This window comes from Felis catus, chromosome B1 (assembly GCF_018350175.1).
Source record: "Felis catus isolate Fca126 chromosome B1, F.catus_Fca126_mat1.0, whole genome shotgun sequence".
Classification (NCBI taxonomy): domain Eukaryota; kingdom Metazoa; phylum Chordata; class Mammalia; order Carnivora; family Felidae; genus Felis; species Felis catus.
In genome coordinates this window covers 16,172,910-16,194,244 of record NC_058371.1, presented here as the reverse complement: position 1 = coordinate 16,194,244, position 21,335 = coordinate 16,172,910, and the positions used below count along the sequence as shown (strand labels likewise).

General features: G+C 41.8%; 1 protein-coding gene across 5 annotated transcripts in view; it reads right to left on the bottom strand.

Moving 5' to 3' along the window:
* The window catches only part of SNX25 (sorting nexin 25), a 132,649-nt gene that overhangs the window by 51,778 nt on the left and 59,536 nt on the right, over nucleotides 1–21,335 (bottom strand). For 4 of the 5 annotated variants that reach the window (XM_045056821.1, XM_023252358.2, XM_045056822.1 and 1 more), the window contains one exon: nucleotides 10,765–10,835. In XM_045056821.1, the coding sequence (XP_044912756.1) occupies nucleotides 10,765–10,835 (71 nt within the window). Of the gene's footprint in view, nucleotides 1–10,764; nucleotides 10,839–17,856; nucleotides 17,953–21,335 lie in introns of all 5 variants that reach the window. The other variant, XM_045056825.1, reaches the window with a different exon arrangement.

The window sequence follows — 21,335 nt, the reverse complement described above, 5'->3', positions numbered from 1 at the left end:
CCTGGTCAGACATGCTTACAGCACACTTTCTACTTCCTCCCTTTAAATGTCTCAAGTACTGAAACTTGTAGTACTTCCTTTGGCTTAAGGTCCTCCAACATGCTTGCGATACGTTTTTAAAGTAATAGTGTCATATCAACTATATCCACACAATAAATTACCAGGAGAGTCCTGCCCCCAAATTGGAGCCATGAGTTGAACAGGTACAAGACACATACTTAGAACACAGATCTGGCCCAATAATTTGTAAGCTTCCACCAGGACTTTCATAAGATCTACCTTTGTGAATAAGCAGCATGGTGGGAAGAGACCAGGAGTAAAAATTAGGAGACCCGAGTTGAAGTTCCAAATCTGTGTGTGACTAACTAGTTCTAGTTACACAGGGTTATGTTGCTTACTATCGCTGAGCCTGAACTTCATTTGTGTAAATGTGGGTGTTAGAATATGCGATGATTAAAGTTTTCTTGGGGTACGGAGGTGGAAGGACTCCTACAGTGTTGGGAGACTACAGAGAGAGTAGTGGGCGTGCCCTGAGCCCTTCACCCTTTGAGGCCGAGAACGGGTGGGGGCCAGGGGGCCTGGCAGGATGCTGGCCAAGAGATAGCAGGCGCTAGAGGCTGCTGTACTCACAGCAGGAGGGCCGCCGTGGCAATGGGCTGGGGCATCTTCTAAGGTCAGGCAATTCAGAAATTAGGAGCCATTTGTATCAGATTACAGCAATGCTCAAAAATCAGATCACATCAAAGCACAAGAAAGGACCCTGAGAAGTCCATTAGAGCTACAAATTAGCTACCCTCTTTCAGGCAGAGACACCTTTAAATACCAAATCAGACAAAGAAGGTACATATTATCTTTTAAAATAATTCCTAATGGAAACCATTATGGTTCTTATCAGCAATTCTGTGTCCATATACACATGTAATATGTTCTGAAGTTCTTCTACAGTTCTGCTTGATATATTCGATTTTGAAACTGTTTACCTATACCCTAAAGAAGATGAACAACTTGACCAAAGCCTCCCCATCTATACTATGAGCATCACTCCCAAGGGTGTACTATTTATATTTAGCAGTTTCTAGCAGACTCAAATCAACATCACATCCTTTGTTGTAGTCAACTGAGGAATTATCACTCTTGCATCACCTTAACTATTCTTAATAACATTCCAGGAGGGGCGCCTGGATGGCGCAGTCGGTTAAGCGTCCGACTTCAGCCAGGTCACGATCTCGCGGTCCGTGAGTTCGAACCCCGCGTCGGGCTCTGGGCTGATGGCTCAGAGCCTGGAGCCTGTTTCCGATTCTGTGTCTCCCTCTCTCTCTGCCCCTCCCCCGTTCATGCTCTGTCTCTCTCTGTCCCAAAAATAAATAAATGTTGAAAAAAAAAATTAAAAAAAAATAAATAAATAACATTCCAGGATTCAGAACAGAAAAGAAGGCTTTAAAAAGGGAGCTGAAATACTGGACTTATTCCCACCAAACTGTAGGGAAAGTTTAGCCCGTGTCCCCATATTACTTAGAATTCCTATACTTGACCAGTGTCTTAGTTCATTCAGGCACCTATAACAAACACCACAGACTAGGTGGCTATCAACAACAGAAATTTCTTCTCATACCCCTGGAGACTGGTAATTCAAGATGAGGGTACTGGCATGGCCAGGTCCTGGTGAAAGCCCTCTTCCAGGGTGCAGATGACTATGTTTTTGCCATTTCTTTACATGGTAGAAGTTACAGATCTTAGGGCACCTGGCTGGCTCAGTTGGTTAAGCATCCAACTCTTGATTTTTTTTTTTTTTTTTTTTTTTTTTTGGGCTCAGGTCATGATCTCACAGTTTGTGAGATCGAGCCCCACGTCAGAAACTTTGGGGTAGGGTCCAGGAATCTGCATTGTAACAAGCCCTCCAGGTGACTGTGACACACACTATAGTTTGAGAACCACCGCTCCACAGGATTAAGTCGAAACTTCTTAGGATAGCTTACAAGCTTCTTTAGCATTGGCTCCTGTCTTCCTATCAAGCCTTGTCTCTTCGTTACATGCCAAGCACCAGCACAGTATCTCCCTTGACATGGCTTATACACAGGAGGCCATTCCACAACTGTCTTCTTTGTGGACATGTGGTACCATCTACCCACAGCCACCTGACAAGCCCAGAAGGAAATGAGAGCCACTCAATTGTTCCAACTCAACTCTGCTACTCTAAAGAAAAAGTCTTTCTGGACCACCTGTCCCAGGTAGAGCGGACTGTTCTGCACATCTGTGCCACGACTAAACCCTGAACATGCAACGCTCACTGCATTTATCGAATGGGACTCTAAGTTTGTATGTGTGTCTACCTGTCTCCTTGTTAGACTATGATCTCCTTGAGGTCAGAGACAGTTTTTTTCATTGCACAGCTGTACCTAACACATAATGGCATTCAAAACACAGTTTGTTGAATGACTCAAGACCTACCTCTGGTGATTAAGACTTCCTTCAGAGTATATCCTTCTCTACTGATAAAAACTCAGGAGTTGTCTCACCTACCCAGAATCAGGGGAAGTGGGGTTGTGATCAGAGAAGAGAAATTCAAGATAAAATATAAAGATAAGTAGGAGCTACCTAGACAGAGTGAGATTGAAAGTAGGGTAGCATTCCAAGAAGAATCAGCAAAACAGGCAAAGAATATGAGGCAGGATGAATCACGGTGAGTTGAGGAAATAGAAACATTAGTGTGGCTAGACTACAACAAGAGGGAGTAGAACAGCAAGACATAAGGCTGAAAACAGTAACAGGGACCAGAGCAAGCAGGACCTTGTAGATTTCACGTCTAAGAACAATGAAAAGACAATGAAGGGTTTTAAGCATGGAGGTGACATGAGGATATCTGCATGTTTTTTTAATCATATGACGTCAGTATGAAAAATATTTCAAATAGGGGCAGGCGTAGATATAAGGAGACCAATTAAGCTATTACCATAGCTCAAGAGAGACTAGTGGTGGAAGATGGTGGTTTAGAGAAAGAGAACAAAGTTGAGATATATTGTGAAGGTCAAACTTTGTGATGATAATGGACTAGTCATTGTATACGATGAAGAAGGAATGAACAAAGATGACTTCTAGGTTTATGACATATGGACGGGTGATGATATCATTCACTGAGACTAAGAAACTAAGAGGATGACCAGTTATGTGGTACTTTGATTTGCACATTTTTTAAAAAAAAATTTTAATGTTTATTTTTTTGAGACAGAGAGTGTGAGTGGGTAAGGGGCAGAGAGAGGAAGACACAGAATCTGAAGCAGGCTCCAGGCTCTGAGCTGCCAGCAGAGAGCCCGATGTGGGGCTCAAACCCATGAACTGTGAGATCATGACCTCAGCAAAGTTGGGTGCTTAACTGACTGAGCCACCCAGGCACCCCTGATTTGCACATTTTCATTTGGAAATGCCTTTAAGATACTCAAATAAAAATACTGAGTAAGCAGTAGTAAGTAGAGCAGAGAGGTTCTGTAGATGGAAATTTGGAGATTTATCAGCATATAGATAAAGGAAAAGAGAAGACCAGCCTGGGAATGGGTATAGGCAGTGCTACCCAGCAGAACTTCTGTGGTGATGGGGGCACCTGGGTGGCTCAGTTGGTTAAGCATCCAACTCTTGATTTTAGCTCAGGTCATGATCTTGATTTGTAAGTTCGAGCCCCACACCGGGCTCCACACTAACACTGCACAGCCTGCTTGCACGCTCTCTCTCTTTCAAAATAAATAATAAACTCAAAAAAAAAAAAAAAAAAGAAAAAGAACTTGTGTGGTGATGGAAATGTTCGTTCTGTACTATCCAATATGGTAGCCACAGATGGTTACTGAACACTTGCTTTTTTTTTTTTTTTTTAAATTTACATCCAAGTTAGTTAGCATATAGTGCAACAATGACTTCAGAGGTTACTGAACACTTGAAATGTGGCTTGCATGACTGAAGAACTGGGTTTTAAATCTGGATTTACCTTTAATTTAAACTTGAATAACCATATATGGCTAATAGCTCTTATATTGGACCACACAGGTATAAAATGAGAGGGTTAGAAACAAACACTGAGGAACTCCAACAATGTCAAATGCACCAAACGGTCAAAGAAAATGAAGACTGAAAAAAAGTTCACTGAAGTTAGCTAGCTGAACTCAGCTAAACTTCCCAAATTCCATGACCAACAAGCAGTTGAGGTTATTAGTGGGTAAGATTTAGGCTTTAGTAAATCAATACATTTGGCCAGGATCAATGATAAAATAAGGTCAGAGGTAAGAAAATTTTGTGAGTAAACTAAACCTTCTGAGACTAATTGTTTCAAATTGTTCCGTATCTGTAAGTTTTCTCTAAGACCCTTTTCCCTAATTATACCTAATATAATTTTCGTATCCACCAGACAAGGAGATGAGTTCCATAATATAATTTTTTTTTAATTTCTAGGACTTATTTTCCCTAGAATCGTATCAGCAATTAAACTGCTGAAGCACTGTTAAGATGCTAAAAATTATTTGATACCTTACTTCTTGAAAATATAAAAATCTCCCCCCAAAAGAGGCATCAAAAATCAAATTAAAATTTCTACCTCATTAAGGAGAGTAATTTGCTCCTCATTTATGATACACTAATCTACAGTGAATCTAAAACACATGCAGAAGTTTATGTGGATTGGCTGGAGCTTGCTGAAGCCTCAAAAGCCTTATTTTGAACCTTCCTGAATATACAAAGCAAAGCGGTCCCCAGGCCTTCCTCTGTCATCCTGAGTTAGCTGATTGGCTACTTAAGGTTTCAGAGGGCACATAATCAGGTAATTTCTCCCAGCCTGTTATACAGCAATTTTTTCCTTAAATCTTCAAAGTATTTTTGCAATTGCAAAACATTTCTTAATTGTCAATGATTGTGACTGAAAAAGACTTGCCAGAAATAGCTTTATATGGAACAACAAAACTACATTTATAGTACATATATATAGTATATATATAGTGATATATATGTGTATACATTCATAAATACATAAATACATATATACATTCATAAATAAAGTTCCCATCTCTAAGTTGAATCCTAAGTATTCTTAGGATCTTCTATCTGTGCATTCTTTTTTTTAAATTCTTCACTTTCCCACCCACAAAAGTAACGTGGCAAGAAGGAGAAACAGCATTGGGAATGAAAGTGCTTACAACTGCACACACAACCTGGTGCCACTGCTACATGGTCACTGTGAGATATAAAATGAGCACAGGCTGATTTTCCAAATTTAAGAAAACAGTGTAGACAGGTGGGGCTTAAGTCAAAAGCTTCACATAAAGACTGAGGTTTTCCCCTGATTCTTTGTCTGAGAGTATTTTTACTAGATCACACTATCCCTAAAATGCAAAGATCTCTAAAAACGACTCAACAATTATGTTTTGGGGAGACTTCTAACGCTAAAACTTTAACTTTCCTTAACGATTTTTACAGGGAAGAAAATAAACACACAAATTTATTTGAAATACATTAAAGATCAAGTTGAGAAATGATATCATTACTATCTGGAACCAGTTTTTAAAGTAACCTTTTATCTGCCAGCCACATATCAAAACTCCAAATCTTACAGACAAAAAAGAACTACTTCTGGGGCACCTGGGTGGCTCAGTTAAGCATCCAACTTTGGTTCAGATCATGAACTCGCAGTTTGTGAGTTCAGGCCCCATGTCAGGTTCTGTGCTGACAGCTCAGAGCCTGGAGCCTGCTTCGCTTTCTGTGTCTCCCTCTCTTCCTGCCCCTCCCTAGCTCACGCTGTCTCCCTTTCTCTCAAAAAAAAAAAAAAACCCAAACGTTAAAAAAATTTTTAAAAATTACTTTCTATAAGACTCAATATGTTACTGATTAAAGAAAAAGTAAGGACAATGGGGATGCTAAATTTGCTCTTCCTTTTTCATTAAAAAAAAAAAGTGCACTTAAATTACAGCAACCTAATTCTTTAAAATGGAAGCCACCTACATAATGAATTTAAACAGTGAGACAGCAGATGATATTATAAATTCGGAGAAGTCACTTCAGACTGGTATACGCTATTCTCCTCCAATAATGGAGAACACCGCATCGGCTCTGCAAGGATACTTGACTTGGAGACAGGATAAACAGGAGACTATTAACTATCATCTCTATACTGGTAACAGGCAAATATGTCTCTACAGGGCTGCACTCTTTCTCCACAGTGTGAATCCCAGCTTATAAATGCCGAACAGTTACTTTTCTATCCTGCTATCCCTGCAAATCCAAAACGCCCGAGACCAGTCCCTCATACACATTCCCTGACTCTTTCAGTATCTTCACTGAGAAACCCTGTATAATCGTCGAGAGCACCCAACCTCAAGACTGAAAGAAAGGAGTCCTAGAGACATAAAAGGACACGTCCAGGTTTCATTAGGAAGCTAGCAAGAGAAGCTCACTTGAACAAGCTCTCCTAACTACTGCCCTAGTCCTGTCCTCTGCCCTAAACTTCACCTCACCAACCTGAAGCAAAGGGACAGAAGCAGGTGCAGACTACAAGTTAGGGTCTTTAACTTCTCCAGATAACCATTTCCTCATGGGAAAAGTCAGCAGGCTGTGCCAGCACAATAACTTCCCATCATCTGATTCTTGCTCATATCCAACCAGTCACCAAGTAGGCTATTTTCCTTCCATAGTCTTCCTTATCAATCCCTTCCTTGCACTACCATTATCCAGGTCCTAGACTGGAATACTTCATTCCCAGACATTGCCTCACCCTGCTCGTCGGAATACTCCAAAAATACTTCTGAAAGATTTTATAACTAATCGGCTTTCATTTTTCTATTTCCAGCTATATGTGACTGTGCACTATATGGTTCCTCTAACCTTGTCAGAGCTACAATGACCAGTGACACTACACTGACATGCTTTATTATAAAAATAGGAACATAAATAGACTTGAATCATTAACCATGTCATCAACCATAACCTGAATATAATTAGGGAGAACATTTTTATTTATTTTATCAAAACTGAATTTTTATAAGATTTTTTAAATCTATTAACTCAAATAACTTATCAAAATATTCAACACCTTTTTTTAGTGGAATCATTCAATAAAAATACAATGTAAATATTCTATCAAAACCTTCTAGTGATATACAGGCTAAAGTGGAAAGTTGATTATAAAAATCTTTGTGTTGGTCACAGTCACTTCCTCACATTTACACGCTTCCTGTGGCTCCATAAAGTGTCTGCGTTTGCTTTGTGAAGCAAAACCAAAGTTGCCTCTCTCCACAAAGTTCTCTAGCACACATTCTGTCCTCTGGAGTCCAACATGAAATGAAGGCTCCTGGCATGGAGATGGCTTGTCCCAAATTCTAAGCCTAAGGGTTGTTTCAAGCTAGTTGTGCATACACAAGAAGCAGAGTCCTAGACTTTGAGAAAGGAAGAGATTCTCTGGCTTAAAGCCAAACCAAACAGGGGCGCCTGGGTGGCGCAGTCGGTTAAGCGTCCGACTTCAGCCAGGTCACGATCTCGCGGTCCGTGAGTTCGAGCCCCGCGTCAGGATCTGGGCTGATGGCTCAGAGCCTGGAGCCTGTTTCCAATTCTGTGTCTCCCTCTCTCTCTGCCCCTCCCCCGTTCATGCTCTGTCTCTCTCTGTCCCAAAAATAAATAAACGTTGAAAAAAAAAATTAATCCTTGATTTAAAAGCCAAATCAAACAAACCACAACTATCCAATGAGAATTTTGAATAAATTTAAAACCAGTGACAATAATCACTGCTAATCAGTGACCTCAGAGAGGTAAACCAGTCTCCGGGGTTTTCTGTCCCAAGGGAAAACAGCTCCATGGCCCCAAGTGAGCTCGGCTTGCTTGCCTTCTCCCCAGCGCTTGAATAGAAGGAGACATTTCTGAGAGCAAGACAGTTCTGAGGGCAGCTTAGATGGAAAATGAGGCATGAAAGGAAGAAGTGTCGTGGAGAATGGCTAGTAACATAACTGTATTCTCTGTGTTCCCGCTCCCACCCTCAGATTCATGAATACTAACCCCCAGTACCTCAGAGTGACCATATTTGGAGATAGGGTCTTTACAGTGGTGATTAAGTTAAAATGGGGCCATTAGGGTGGGCCCTCATCCAATACGAGTAGTGTCCTTGCAAGAACAGGAAATTTAGGGGCGCCTGGGTGGCTCAGTCGGTTAAGCATCCGACTTCAGCCAGGTCATGATCTCGCGGCCCGTGAGTTCGAGCCCCGCGTCGGGCTCTGGGCTGATGGCTCAGAGCCTGGAGCCTGTTTCCGATTCTGTGTCTCCCTCTCTCTCTGCCCCTCCCCCGTTCATGCTCTGTCTCTCTCCGTCCCAAAATAAATAAACGTTGAAAAAAAAAAATTTTTTTTAAAAAGAACAGGAAATTTAGACAAAGACCTGAGCAGAGGGAAGACGATATGAAGGCACAGAGAGAAGATGGCCAACTACAAGCCAAGAGGAGAAGCTAAAAACAGACCCCTCCCTCACAGTCCTCAGAAGGGACCACCCTGCCAACACCTCGGACACCTTGACCTCAGACTTCCAGGCTCCAGAACAGTGTGAAAATAAAGTTCTGTTGTCAAAGCCATGCAGTCTGTGCTACTTTGCAACGGCCCTAGTAAACTAATAGAACACCCCAGAATAAGGAAGGGATCTCGCTGACTAGACTCACGTATCAACGAGGAACACTGAGGAAAGATAACGGTGGCAACTAGAATTCCCTCTCTACTATCCTCTTAAAAATAACTGTCTGAAATGAAGCCTCTTCTCTGCAGGAACAGTAAGAAAAAAGGAGAGGAACAGAGCCCACAGCCTCGTGGGGATCAATCAGATCACACCTCCTTTGCTCAAAAAAAGACTTCCTTCCTCTTGCCGACTAAAAGCCAAAGTCCCAGCAGTACCAGTAAGGTCCTTCGGAATGGGGTCCAGTGCCACCTCTCCCATCTCGTGTCTGGCTTCTCTCCCCCAGTTCACCCCTTTCCAGCCACACAGGTGACTCAAGCAAGCCCCACATGCTTCTGCCTCAGAGTTTTGCTTCTGTCCTTCCCCAGATACCCTCAGGCCCCCAGGTCTTTGCTCCCAGGTCACCAAGTGGGGGAGGTCTTCCCAGATGACCCATCTGAATGCAAATCTACCTCCCCCTCCAGCTGAGCCAGACCTCCCTGCCACACACCCCCTCTCACAGCTTTTTCTCCAAGGCACACACCACATCTAAAATACTGCTTACTTGGGTGCCTGGGTTGACTCAGTCAGCTAAGCATCCGACACTTGATTTCTGCTCAGGTCATGATCTCCCGATTCATGAGATCAAGCCCCACATCGGGCTCTGTACTAACAGTGGGGAGCCTGCTTGAGATGCTCTCTCCCTCTCTCTCTCCCCTACTAGCTTGCATATTCACTGTCTCTCCCTCTTAAACAAATAAACTTTACAAATAAAATGCTGCTTATTTGATTTGCTCATTTTCTGATTGCCTCCCAGCTTCATTTAAGAGCTTAATGCAGAGATTTTGTTTTTCCCCACTACCGTATCATCATCACCCAGTTGGTGTTCAGTAACATTTTTTGAATGAACAAATTTGTACAATCTTCCTTGCTGGGCAGAGAGATTAAGAATCTGTGCCTCTTCCTAGTCTGTCCCTTCATCTCGTTTTTACCTAGCTCCTATCTCGGCCAGTGACTCACACACAAGGAAAAGTCCCCAGGCCAAGCTTCCTGTTGCCTCTGTAGGCACACGTTGTAAGACTCTGGCCCAACTCTTCCTTCAACACTCTGCTTCCTGATGGGACTCGAGCGGGCCTGGAGCTTTTCATGGCAAGGCTAGCCTAACAAGGTGTTTGCTGCCTCTTAGCTATGGATCAAGACTTGCACTCTAGACAGTGACAGGTCTCTGAGAGGAGGATATCTATGAGGGGGATATGCTAGCCCCAGGCCAAGGAGAAGGGAGTTGAAAGCCAGCTTCACACCTTAATTATTCCTCACTATCATGCCTAGGTAAAAATCTCTTCATTTGAAGGGAAACAAATGGGAAAAACATAGAACTTTTTTTTTTCTTTTTAAACCCAGAAGGAGGAAAGAATACACGAATACAAGTTAAGATACAAATCTTTTTTTTTTTTTAATTTTTTTTTCAACGTTTATTTATTTTTGGGACAGAGAGAGACAGAGCATGAACGGGGTAGGGGCAGAGAGAGAGGGAGACACAGAATCGGAAACAGGCTCCAGGCTCCGAGCCATCAGCCCAGAGCCTGACGCGGGGCTCGAACTCATGGACCGCGAGATCGTGACCTGGCTGAAGTCGGACGCTTAACCGACTGCACCACCCAGGCGCCCCTAAGATACAAATCTTAACTAAAGAAAAAGGTTAAGGAAATTACAAAATATCAACTCACTGGAGTCATTTAAATAACTACTAAGATTACGTTTCAAATTAGAAATATTAACGAATATTTAGATTAAACTTTAATGAGAAAAAAGTCATGAAATCATGCTTACTTTCAAAACAGAACAGAAGCACTATATACCCAACGATTTCAGTCTGAAAAATTAGGACTACGGATGAAGAAAGTTTAAAGAAACACAGAAATACAAAGGTTCTTGTTAGCATGAAATTATACTTACTTTCTCTAATGCTGCTGTTATACTAATAAATTGGAAATATTTAAATGTGAGCCAGAAAAATGCTCACACTTGCTAACATTCTGACAGGAGAGAAGACTGGGGGAGTTCCAGAACCAGCAAAATGTAGAGCTGAAGAAAACAAACAGTTCTTACCCTTGTGCCTCTTCAGCTGGGGAAAGCTGCTAATTGTAGTTGCTTGGATTATTTCCACTACAATTTGATACCTGATATTTAAAAAGAGAGAAAAAGAAAAGATTGAATAGGAAGAAACTACTATTTTCAGAGATCCTTTTAGACTGTATTTTGTACTCATCAAATAAAACACAGGAGCGGTGAATCCTGCCCAGATGTGATTAAGCACTTACAACAGGCCAGGTGCTGAGACCTTCATGTAAACTCATGAACTCGCCCCGCAACTTCATTCCCGATACCAGAAGCATCACCACCCGCCTCCTCTCTGAAGACAGAAACTTTGCGATTGTACTCAACTCCTTCTCTTTCACCCACCACCACTACCCACCTCTCCCTACGTGGTAACTGTAGCCTATGGACTCTACCTTCTGAACCTGACCTATCCAATAATGTGGCCCTGAGCCACAGGTGGCCAACTCATTAAAATTTTAGTTCCTCAGCTGCACGACCCCATTTGAAGCGCTCAGTAGCCAAATGCACCTCACAGACCATACTGAACAGCACAAATAGAACATTTTCAGCCTTGCAGAAAGTTCTATTGGACGGTACTGTCTGACATACTTCTCAAAGCCATCCTCTCACGTCCAGTTCCACTCCCACTCCCTTAGTGATTTCCCTCATTACTTCTCACTTAGAAGACCATTCCCGACCAACAGAATCAGAGTATCTGCTGTGGGTCCATGACATCAGTATTGTTTGAGCTCCCCAGGGAACTCTCATGCACGGAAAGAGTTAGGAACCACTGGAATAGATTATTCCACTATTATTCCACCAGGTTTACGTATGTGTAACTGAAAACCCCTCTGAGTCAGGAAAAATAAAAGTTCACACTGTTAAGTGCTGGATTTAACCCTAGAGTTGTGGCTATTTTGAGCACACGCAGCTGGCCTTTATGAACCCAAGTTCTTAAGAGCTATACAATGGTTACCAAGTACTGCCCTAATCAAAAGCCTCTAGCCTGAGTGTTCCTTAGCCCTTGATTATATTGATGAAGAGTCTGCCCATAACAAAGCCACTTAACATTAATTCTCACTCTGAACATGAACTTTGCAGCATCCAAAGATTTAATGCCACATTTGGCTGGCTTCATACATCCTTTGGCTCTTCAACTAAAATCCAGATGACAGACATAAATTCATCATATCATAGCTATTCACGGACTCCTCACAAATTCACATCTTTTTATTCCTTCACCTGTATGATAAAAATATCGGTGCTTGCTTTTCCCCACCTCAAAGGAGAGGCTGTTAGGAGCACTGTCAGCATGTCACTGGAGTGTGGCCACCACTGGAGACTGTGGCCACCACTGCTGGTTGCCAGCATTCTTCCTCTTTTTCTTCTTCACTAACCAGTTTTATCAGGGAAAGCAAGGCACCCAGCTAAAAATACTAACCTTCTCCCTAGCATTTAGGAATGGCCACTGGATACACAGCTGGCCGTTGAACAACATGGAGGTTAGAGGTGCTAATGCCTCAAGCACTTGAAAATCCACATATAACTTTTGATTCCTCAAAAACTTAACCAGTAATGCCTACTGTGGACGAGAAGCCTTACTAATGCCATAAGCAGTTAACACATATACTGTATTATATACTGGATGGATTATATACTGGATGTATTTTTTTCTTTTTTAAAGATTTTATTTTTTTTTTTCATGTTTATTTTTGAGAGAGACAGAGCGTGAGTGGGGGAGGGCAGAGAGAGAGAGAGGGAGACACAGAATCTGAAGCAGGCTCCAGGCTCTGAGCTGTCAGCACAGAGCCCAATGCGGGGCTCAAACCCATGAATGGTGAGATCATGACCTGAGCTGAAGTTGGATGCTTAATCGACTGAGCCACCCAGGCGCCCCTACTGTATTCTTATAATAAAGCTAAAAAAAAAAAAAAAAAAAGAAAGAAAACGTTAAGAAAATACGTTTACAATATTGTTCTGCATTAATCAAAACCCCGAACCGTTCAGACCAGTGTCGCTCAAGGGTCAACTGTAGCTCTAACTTACGAAATAACAGAAGTTGCTGAGTGGGGATTCCAGGGAAGCTTTTGAAAGGGACAGGCTCCACAGAAAAGCCCTTTCCATCTTTCATCTTTGCCCTCCCTCCGTTTTCCTGCATTAAACAAGGACGCAGCTGGATGAAGGCACAGCAGCCACGAGGATGAAAGCCACAGGCAAAGCTGGTGACATTAAGACAGGACTTTGGATCTCCAATGACATCACCCAGCCATAACAGCCCCCAGACTACTCATCCTAGGATATCTTGTTACATGAGGAAAATCAATCCCTAACTCGTTTAAGTCACTGTAAGTCAACTTGTCTCATGGCCAAATGCCATCCCAACTGATAGAGAGCTCCCTGAAGACCCCATACGTAAAGCACGGCTAAATGCACACTCACCAATGTTTTCCAAATGGGAGCCTGGGTAGGAAATTAATGATCAATAAAGACTTCTAATGAAATTGCCTTCATTCCTCCAAATAATGTTAAAGCACAACAATAGCTCCTTATGTGCTTTTTCCCTCAAGTTACTGAATGGATGAGGAAACAGCTTTTAAGAAGCATACGCAAACCTGGAATCATCAAAGTTTAACTCTCCCTGAGTCTTAAATTTAACCTCGGAATTAGGTTCTACGACTGGAAAGCACTGACTTTTCACTCAAGTGCAGCACGTTTCCCCAAACTCATCCTCGTGTGTTGCTATCCGGGTGACCTGCAAATAGACAGCTGTCCTTTCACACAGCAGTCCTAATCTCACAAACTTGTCGTAAGGAAATATTTTGACAGAAACAAAAAAAATCATATACATGCTTATTATAGCAACTTCTACAAAGAAAAGAGATAATCTATGGGCTCAATAGGCCTATGTTGTAGCCACACGGGAATGAACAGCACCAATATGGTCCCTGCTTTCAGGAAGCTCTGGGGATGGATCACACCAAGGGGAAAAACTTCAGTCAATAGTAGGAATAATTTTAAAAACCACATGAAAATAGATTTTAACGACACTCTAATTCTAAAATGCAAAATGGTATGTACATTCATGATTTCAGGTGTGTAAATATGTGGTATATGAACCAGGGCTATAATCCAAAAGAGAAATAAAGGAAAATGCAGGGCAATTGGTAGTATTACAAGTCATCTTAAGACATTTTCTAAACTGCTTCTCTATCTCTATTTATTGACCTATTTACATGCCTGCCTACCTAACTCAGCCTGTCCAAACTAAACTTACCTTCGGTACACTTTCTTCACCTCTCCATTCCTGCACGAGCATCTATCCTTCCAGCCTCAAAATCTTATCTATCTTACCTCTCTTCCCGAACAGTAAACATCAGTCTCAAAGCTCTACTGACTTGTCCTCTGATTCTTCAAACAAGCTCCTTTCTTTTTCTTCCATTTGTCACCACCCTGTCTCAGGCCTTTTCACCTGTGGGTCACTGCACAAACTAGTCTAATTGTCCTCTTGACTTCAATCCTTTCTCCCATCCAAACCATCTTGAGCACCCCCTGTCAAAACATTCCTAAAAGACCACTCATCTCCTCCCTCCCCTGCTCAACACCTCCAGTGACCTCCCCTCAGTGATAACTGTACATTCCAGCCCGCATTCGCTCTCCACCTTGGCACCGGCTCTCTCATCCAACCCAGCTTCTTTTCCGCCTCCATAGAAACCTAGACTCAACCAAGGCAGTTTCTTTTTTTCCTCCCCAAGTTTTTATTTAAATTCTAGTTAGCTAACACGGAGTGTAATATTAGTTTCAGGTGTAGAATTTAGGGCATCACCATTTACATGCAATACTCAGTGCTCATCACAGGTGCCCTCCTTAATCCCCATGGCCTATCCCACCACCACCCCCCACCTCTCCTCCAGTAACCATCCGTTTGTTTTCTATAGGTAAGAGTCTATCTCTTGGTTTGCCTCTCTTTTTAACCCCTATGTTCATTTGTTTCTTAAATTCCACACATAAGTGAAATTATATGGTGTTTGTCTCTCCCTGACTTATTTCACTTAGCCTAATAGTCTCTAGCTCCACACATGTCATTGAAAATGGCAAGATGTCGTTCTTTTTGATGGCTGAGTGATATTCCATTGTATGTATTTGCCACATCTGCTTTATCCATCAGTCAGTGGACATTTGGGCTCTTTCCGTAATTTGACTATTGTTGTTAATGCCACTGGAAACATCGGGGTGCACGTACCCCTTCAAATCTGCATCTTTGTATCCTTTGGGGAAATAACTATTAGTGCAACTACCAGATCACAGGGTGGTCCTATTTTTAACTGTTTGAGGGACCTCCATACCGTTTCTGAGAGTGGCTGCACCAGTTTGCGTTCCAACCAACAGTGTGAGAGGCTTCTCCTTTCTCTGAATCCTCACCAACACCTGTTGTTTCCTGAGTTGCTAACTTTAGCCATTCAGCCAGAACCACACTGACTTTCCAGGCTTTCGCTCATGCTGTTTCCTTCTAGAAACAATCTCCTTACTTGTCCACTTAACTAGATCTTACACACAATGCTACTTCCTTCTAGTTCACGTTAATATTTCTCTTCTCTGAAATACTAGATTACTTCTGCTCTATCATAGTTCCTATTTGCCTACTAGTTTATATTGCTATTTGAAAGAGTCACATTTCTACAAAGAGTGCTATGAACTTAAGAAATGGTACGTCCAGTCCTTTCAGGGCCTAACACCTCTCTGAGAAATAACACACCTGAGCCTAAAATAAAATTGCAGCTTTGTCTATAAGAAAGATATGCTACCTTTTTTCTCCCCAACTAAATAAATCATGAGCCTCTTGAAGACAGGGATTGTGTCTTGTATTCCCCAATATGACCTAGCTTGGCACTAAACACAGGACAGGCACTCAGTGAATATTAATGAGTACTACGGACTGAATGTTTTGTTCCTCCAAAATCCATACTTTGTTGCCTAATCCCCCCCAACGTGATGGTATTTGGAGGCGGGGACTTTTGGAAGGGGATTAGCCCTTGTGAGTGGTGCTCTCATAAAGGAGATGTGTGCCTATAATTAAAACAGACCCCAGAGAGCTCTTTCCATTTTGTGAGGTTACAATGAGAAGAAGGCCCTCTATAAATCAGGAAGTCGGCCCTCACCAGACACCCAATATCCGGCCCCTCGATCTTGGACTTCCCAGCCTCCAGAGCTATGAGAAATGTCTGTTGTTTAAGCCACCCAGCCTGTGGTATTTTTTGTTACAGCAGCCCAAACTAAGACAAGAAGCTAAATTAATATGCGTTAACATCTGTAAAACTAAACAGGTACAAATAATATTCTGAACAATCTGTTCTCTTGATATTCTTGTGATTCATGCTCTGGAACAAATGAGTCATCAATGGTACTGAAGAAATACGTGCTATTTGAGTGAAGAGTTAAATTTCTTAAATGAATCCATAAAATTATGTAATACCAGCTAACATTTATAGATTCCTCTCATCAGGTACCAGGTACCTGTTTAGATATCTTATCTCATTTAATCCTCCTAATAGGTATTGTAATTATCCCCACATTAGAGAGGAAGAATTTGTTCAGGTGGATTAAGAAATCTATTCAAGGTCTCATTGTTTTTATGTACTAGAGCCAAAATTATAACCTGGGGTGCTGCCTGATTCCAAAGCTCATGTTCTTAACCATTTCCTGCTACCCTAAAATTCAATGTGGGTTCATGTTTATTCATCTCAGTCCTTTCCAAGGATAAAAGCATGGTCAATGCCAGGTCATCTTTGCAGCCTCACTGCCTTCTATATCCCTCGTGGATACCGTTTTCCTGCCAAACCAGACCACATATAATACCCTAACATATTCGGCTCTTTCCTGACTCCCAGCCTTTGCTCTGTTTCTTCTCCCTCTTCTCCGCTCACCTCTCTCCGTTATCTGCTGAAATCCTCTTTGTTCCAAAACAGTCAGTTCATAGCATTCCTCTCTGAAGCTCTCCAATTCCTATCCTCTATGGCATAAGCCTCCTACCCACTCTTTAGCACTTTGCACTCCACTTCCGGTCTTAATACCTTGCTTCACATTTAGTGATTTGTATCCACGTGGGTCTCCTATGCCGGACTACTAACACCTTGATGGCAGGGGAATAAATCCAAGGATGCAGAACCAATTCATCTTTATATACACCAAACCCTCCTCACACATAACAGGCATTTGAAGATGGATTATTGAGGGGCGCCTGGGTGGCTCAGTCAGTTAAGCCTCCCAACTTCAGCTCATGTCATAATCTCGTGGTTCAAGAGTTCGAGCCCCGTGTCCAGCTCTGTGTTCCCTCTCTCTCTCTGCCCCCGCCCTCCTCGTGCTCAGTCTCTCTCTCAAAAATAAAGACATTTTTAAAAAATGAAGATGATTACTGAATTTGTAAAATTCACCCTCACTTGATACCAAAAGATGAAGTGGGAAATGAGTGACTTTCATTCTCAACAAAAGCACACACTATATACAGTTGACCTTTGAGCAACATTTTAAGTATGTGGGTCTGCTTATAGGCAGGGTTTTCTCAAAAGAGTACAGTACTACAAATGTATTTTCTTTTCCTTATATTTTCTTTTTTGCTTGTTTATTTATTTTGAAAGAGAGAGAGAGAGAATGAGCAGGGGAAGGGCAGAGACTGAGGACAGAAGATCCGAAGCAGGCTCTGCGCGGACAGCGGAGAGCCCAATGTGGGGCTCGAACTCACAAACCGTGAAATCATGATCTGAGTTGAAGTTGGACACAACCAACTGAGCCACCGAGGTGCCCCACATTTCCTTATATCATCTTAACATTTTTTCTCTAGCTTATTGTAAGAATACAGTATGTGATACTCAGAACATACAACATACGTGTTGACTGAGTGTACATGCTACCAGTAAGGCTGCCAGAGTCAACAGCATATTAGTCATTCAATTTGGGGGGAGCCCAAAGTTATATGCAGATTTTTGACTGCACGGAGGGTTGGCATCCCGACCCTATGTTTTTCAAGGGTCAATGTATATCCAAATGCTGGCTATCCCTCATGGCACAGGCTTCCTAGTCTGGAAGCCAGCTCTTCAGGGATAGTTAGCATTCACTCGGCTTTCTTCATCCAGAGGAGCACACGGCCTTGTTGGTGCCAAGTTTAGTTCAAGAATCTGGAGGACCGATATTTGTGAACATTCTCTTGATCAGCAATGCAGAGCTATAATATGTGTTTTTCCAAAACAATACTGTGAATGCCAATATTAAGAGCAAGCCACTAATAAGATTTGGCTCTTTCCCAACTATGGCAAGATCTTACTTCCAGTATCTCTTGTCCCAAAGACAAGGAAAAAGTCACATGACGACAGCTATCCCCTGCCCAAGTTATGACCTCACTTCTCTTTAGTTTTCATGGGGGGGGGGGGAGAGGCACAGGGGGAGAGAGAGAGAGAGAGAGAGAGAGAGAGAGAGAGAGAGAGAGAGAGAGAATGAGAATCACAAGCAGACTCCACACTGTCAGCGCAGAACCTGACATGAGGCTCTATCTCATCACCGTGAGATCATGACCTGAGACAAAATCAGGAGGCGGAAGCTTGGACAACTGAACCACCCAAACATGCCACCTCTCTTTAATCTTGAACACTTAGCTACAGTAGTGAAGACTCAGAACAGGTTTTTTTCTTCAGTTCTTCCCACCATCTCAAACTGACCTAAAATGCTACAAAATCCGTCCTCAAAATAACCACCTTAGTAATATATACATTTATTGCCTTTTACTGTCAATTGTTCACAATAGCTTTGGGATTCTATTAGAATTGGTTTCTAAGTTATTTACACACACAGCCCCAAATATCAGCCTCCTCCTGTAATTTCGTTACACATACCTTACATAGATTTTTTAAAAGTTGGGGCGCCTAGGTGGCTCAGTCAATTGAGTGTCCAATTCTTGATTTCAGCTCAGGTCATGATCCCAGGGTTGTGGGATCGAGCCTCATGTCAGGCTCTGCGCTGAGCATGGAGCCTGCTTAAGATTCCCTTTCTCTCCCTCTGCCCCTCTCCCCCACTGTGTTCTGTCCAAAAAAAGAAAAAAAAGAAAAAAAAAAAAACCACATTATCTTAGAGCTGTCTTGGGCACTCACATGAGAGTCAAAGGCTGAACAAATCCTAGTCTTGGGTGTACAATATGGTAAATGGTTTAAAATAGGTTTTATACTAAAATTAGCAATGACACATTACAGATTAGAATACCATATACATAAAAATGTTTTTTAAAAAAAACTAAAACCTGAAAATAATGTTTTTGGGGTTTTTTTTTTGAGAGAGAGAGAGGGTGCAAGTGAGTAAGGAGCAGAGAGAGAGAGAGAGAGAGAGAGAGAGAGAGAGAGAAGCAGGGCTCACCTGAAACAGGGTTCATGCTCACCCGATGTGGGACTTGAACTCACAAACCGCGAGATCATGGCCTGGAGCTGAAGTCAGATGCTTAACTGACTGAGCCACTCAGGCGCCCAAAAATAATCTTTTTCTTTTTTTTTTTTTAATATGAAATTTATTGTCAAATCGGTTTCCATACAACACCCAGTGCTCATCCCAACAGGTGCCCTCCTCAATGTCCATCACCCACCTTCCCCCTCCCTCCCACCCCCCATCAACCCACAGTTTATTCTGTTTTTAAGAGTCTCTTATGGTTTGGCTCCCTCCCTCTCTAACTTTTTTTTCCCCTCCCCCTCCCCCATGGACCTCTGTTAAGTTTCTCAGGATCCACATAAGAGTGAAAACATATGGTATCTGTCTTTCTCTGTATGACTTATTTCACTTAGCATAACACTCTCCAGTTCCATCCATGTCGTTACAAAAGGCCCTATTTCATTCTTTCTCACTGCCAGGCAGTTTTTCAAGTTGCCACAGGCTACTCTGTCCTAGGCTAGGGATAATGTTTTCACTGAGAGGGACTTCAGTTAAAGCATTTGAGAAGAAATAAAGGCATGGTGATTTCAGCAGCTGCGCTGAAGCTGTTTCCCAGCTTGGTGTATCAGAGTAGTTAAGCACACAAGCTCCGGCACTAGGTGGCCTGGGTTCAAATCCTGCTTCCGACACTTACTGCGTCACCCTGAAGAAATTACTTACGCTTTCTCTCAAAAGTCCTCATTTGTAAAAAGAAAAATAACAGTATTTTTCCTCATAGAAAAGAAGATTGATGAAGATTAAATGAGATAACACCTTTAAAATATTTGGGATAGTGCCTGACCCAGAGTGAGAGTTCAATAAATATTAACCCTTACTGCCACTGGTTGACTCTTTAGACACACAGTATTTAAGGAGATGAGGTATATGAATGTTTGTAAAATACATATAAAAAAAATTTTGAGTAGCCTTACTTTTTTCATGATTATGTGTCTCAGCCTCATCAACTTAAGGCCACCAAGGGTCACTGAAGCCCAACAAAATCAGGCTTACTGACTCATTTCAATAAGCAAGAAGAACCATGGGATGTCTCTCCAAACAGAGGAAAAGACGGGTTCTCTGGGACTCTGGGGGAAGCGTGGAGTGTCTATGAAATTGAAATGAAGCAGCGTGGTGACAGGTTCAAAGCAGAATGACATAAATCATCACCTTCACATAGACCCAAGGCCCCTTTTCCCTGGAGACTACAAAGTTATGATAAACATGGAATGGTTAGTCTAGTAAACCCTTATCTGCAGCTGTAAAGCTGAGTTACAAATGAGGGTGCTTCTCTGCGTCAAAGTGACTGAAACCCTCCAGGCAAGAATAGGAAGTGTCACTCTTACAGATATAATTTCAAATGGTGACGTCTGAGACTTGAGAGAGCCAAGTTTGTCAGTGAGTCAGAAAGCGGGAGTCATTCAGAGAAGGTTATCATCATGACATTTTACAGCCACTGTGTATACTTGGAAAAAAATATTGCTCCCTGTGAACTCTGTAGCTGGCTTTAGTATCTGTTATTCCAACGTGATAAATGGCTGGGCAGATTTTACTTCCTCAGTCTGAGCCCATTTTTACTTTCTCCAAAGTAACCTGTATTCATTGAAGAAAATGAGAAAATACACAAAGCACGACATTCAACATCAATCACAATTAACATCTGGTATGTACTTATAGACTTCTATTCAAACATTTTTTTTTGTTTTATAAGACTAGATTTATGCTATAAAAAGCCTTAGAGCCTTTTCATTTTATCAATTCATACTATCTTCCAAACCTATTAAATACTCTGATATGACACCATTGTCATGTGGCAACCCATCGTACGGTTGTGTCCACATTTTTTTAACCCGACACTAATTGTCAAGCATTTTAGTTACTTCAAGGTTTTCTCTATTTTAAATAAAATTACAAGAAACATTCTTAGAGAAATCTTTTCACACATTCGTGATTATTTCCTGAAGATAAATTCTTATGATGAATAATAACTATCAAAAAGAATGCACATTTTGCGACCTGCTTTTCATATTGTAAAACTGTGTTACAGAGAGGCAAGAATTCATACTCCTACCAGCAGGACATGAAGTTGTTTGTTCTTCTACATCCCTGCCAACACCAGGTGTCAAATTTTTAATCTTCACCAA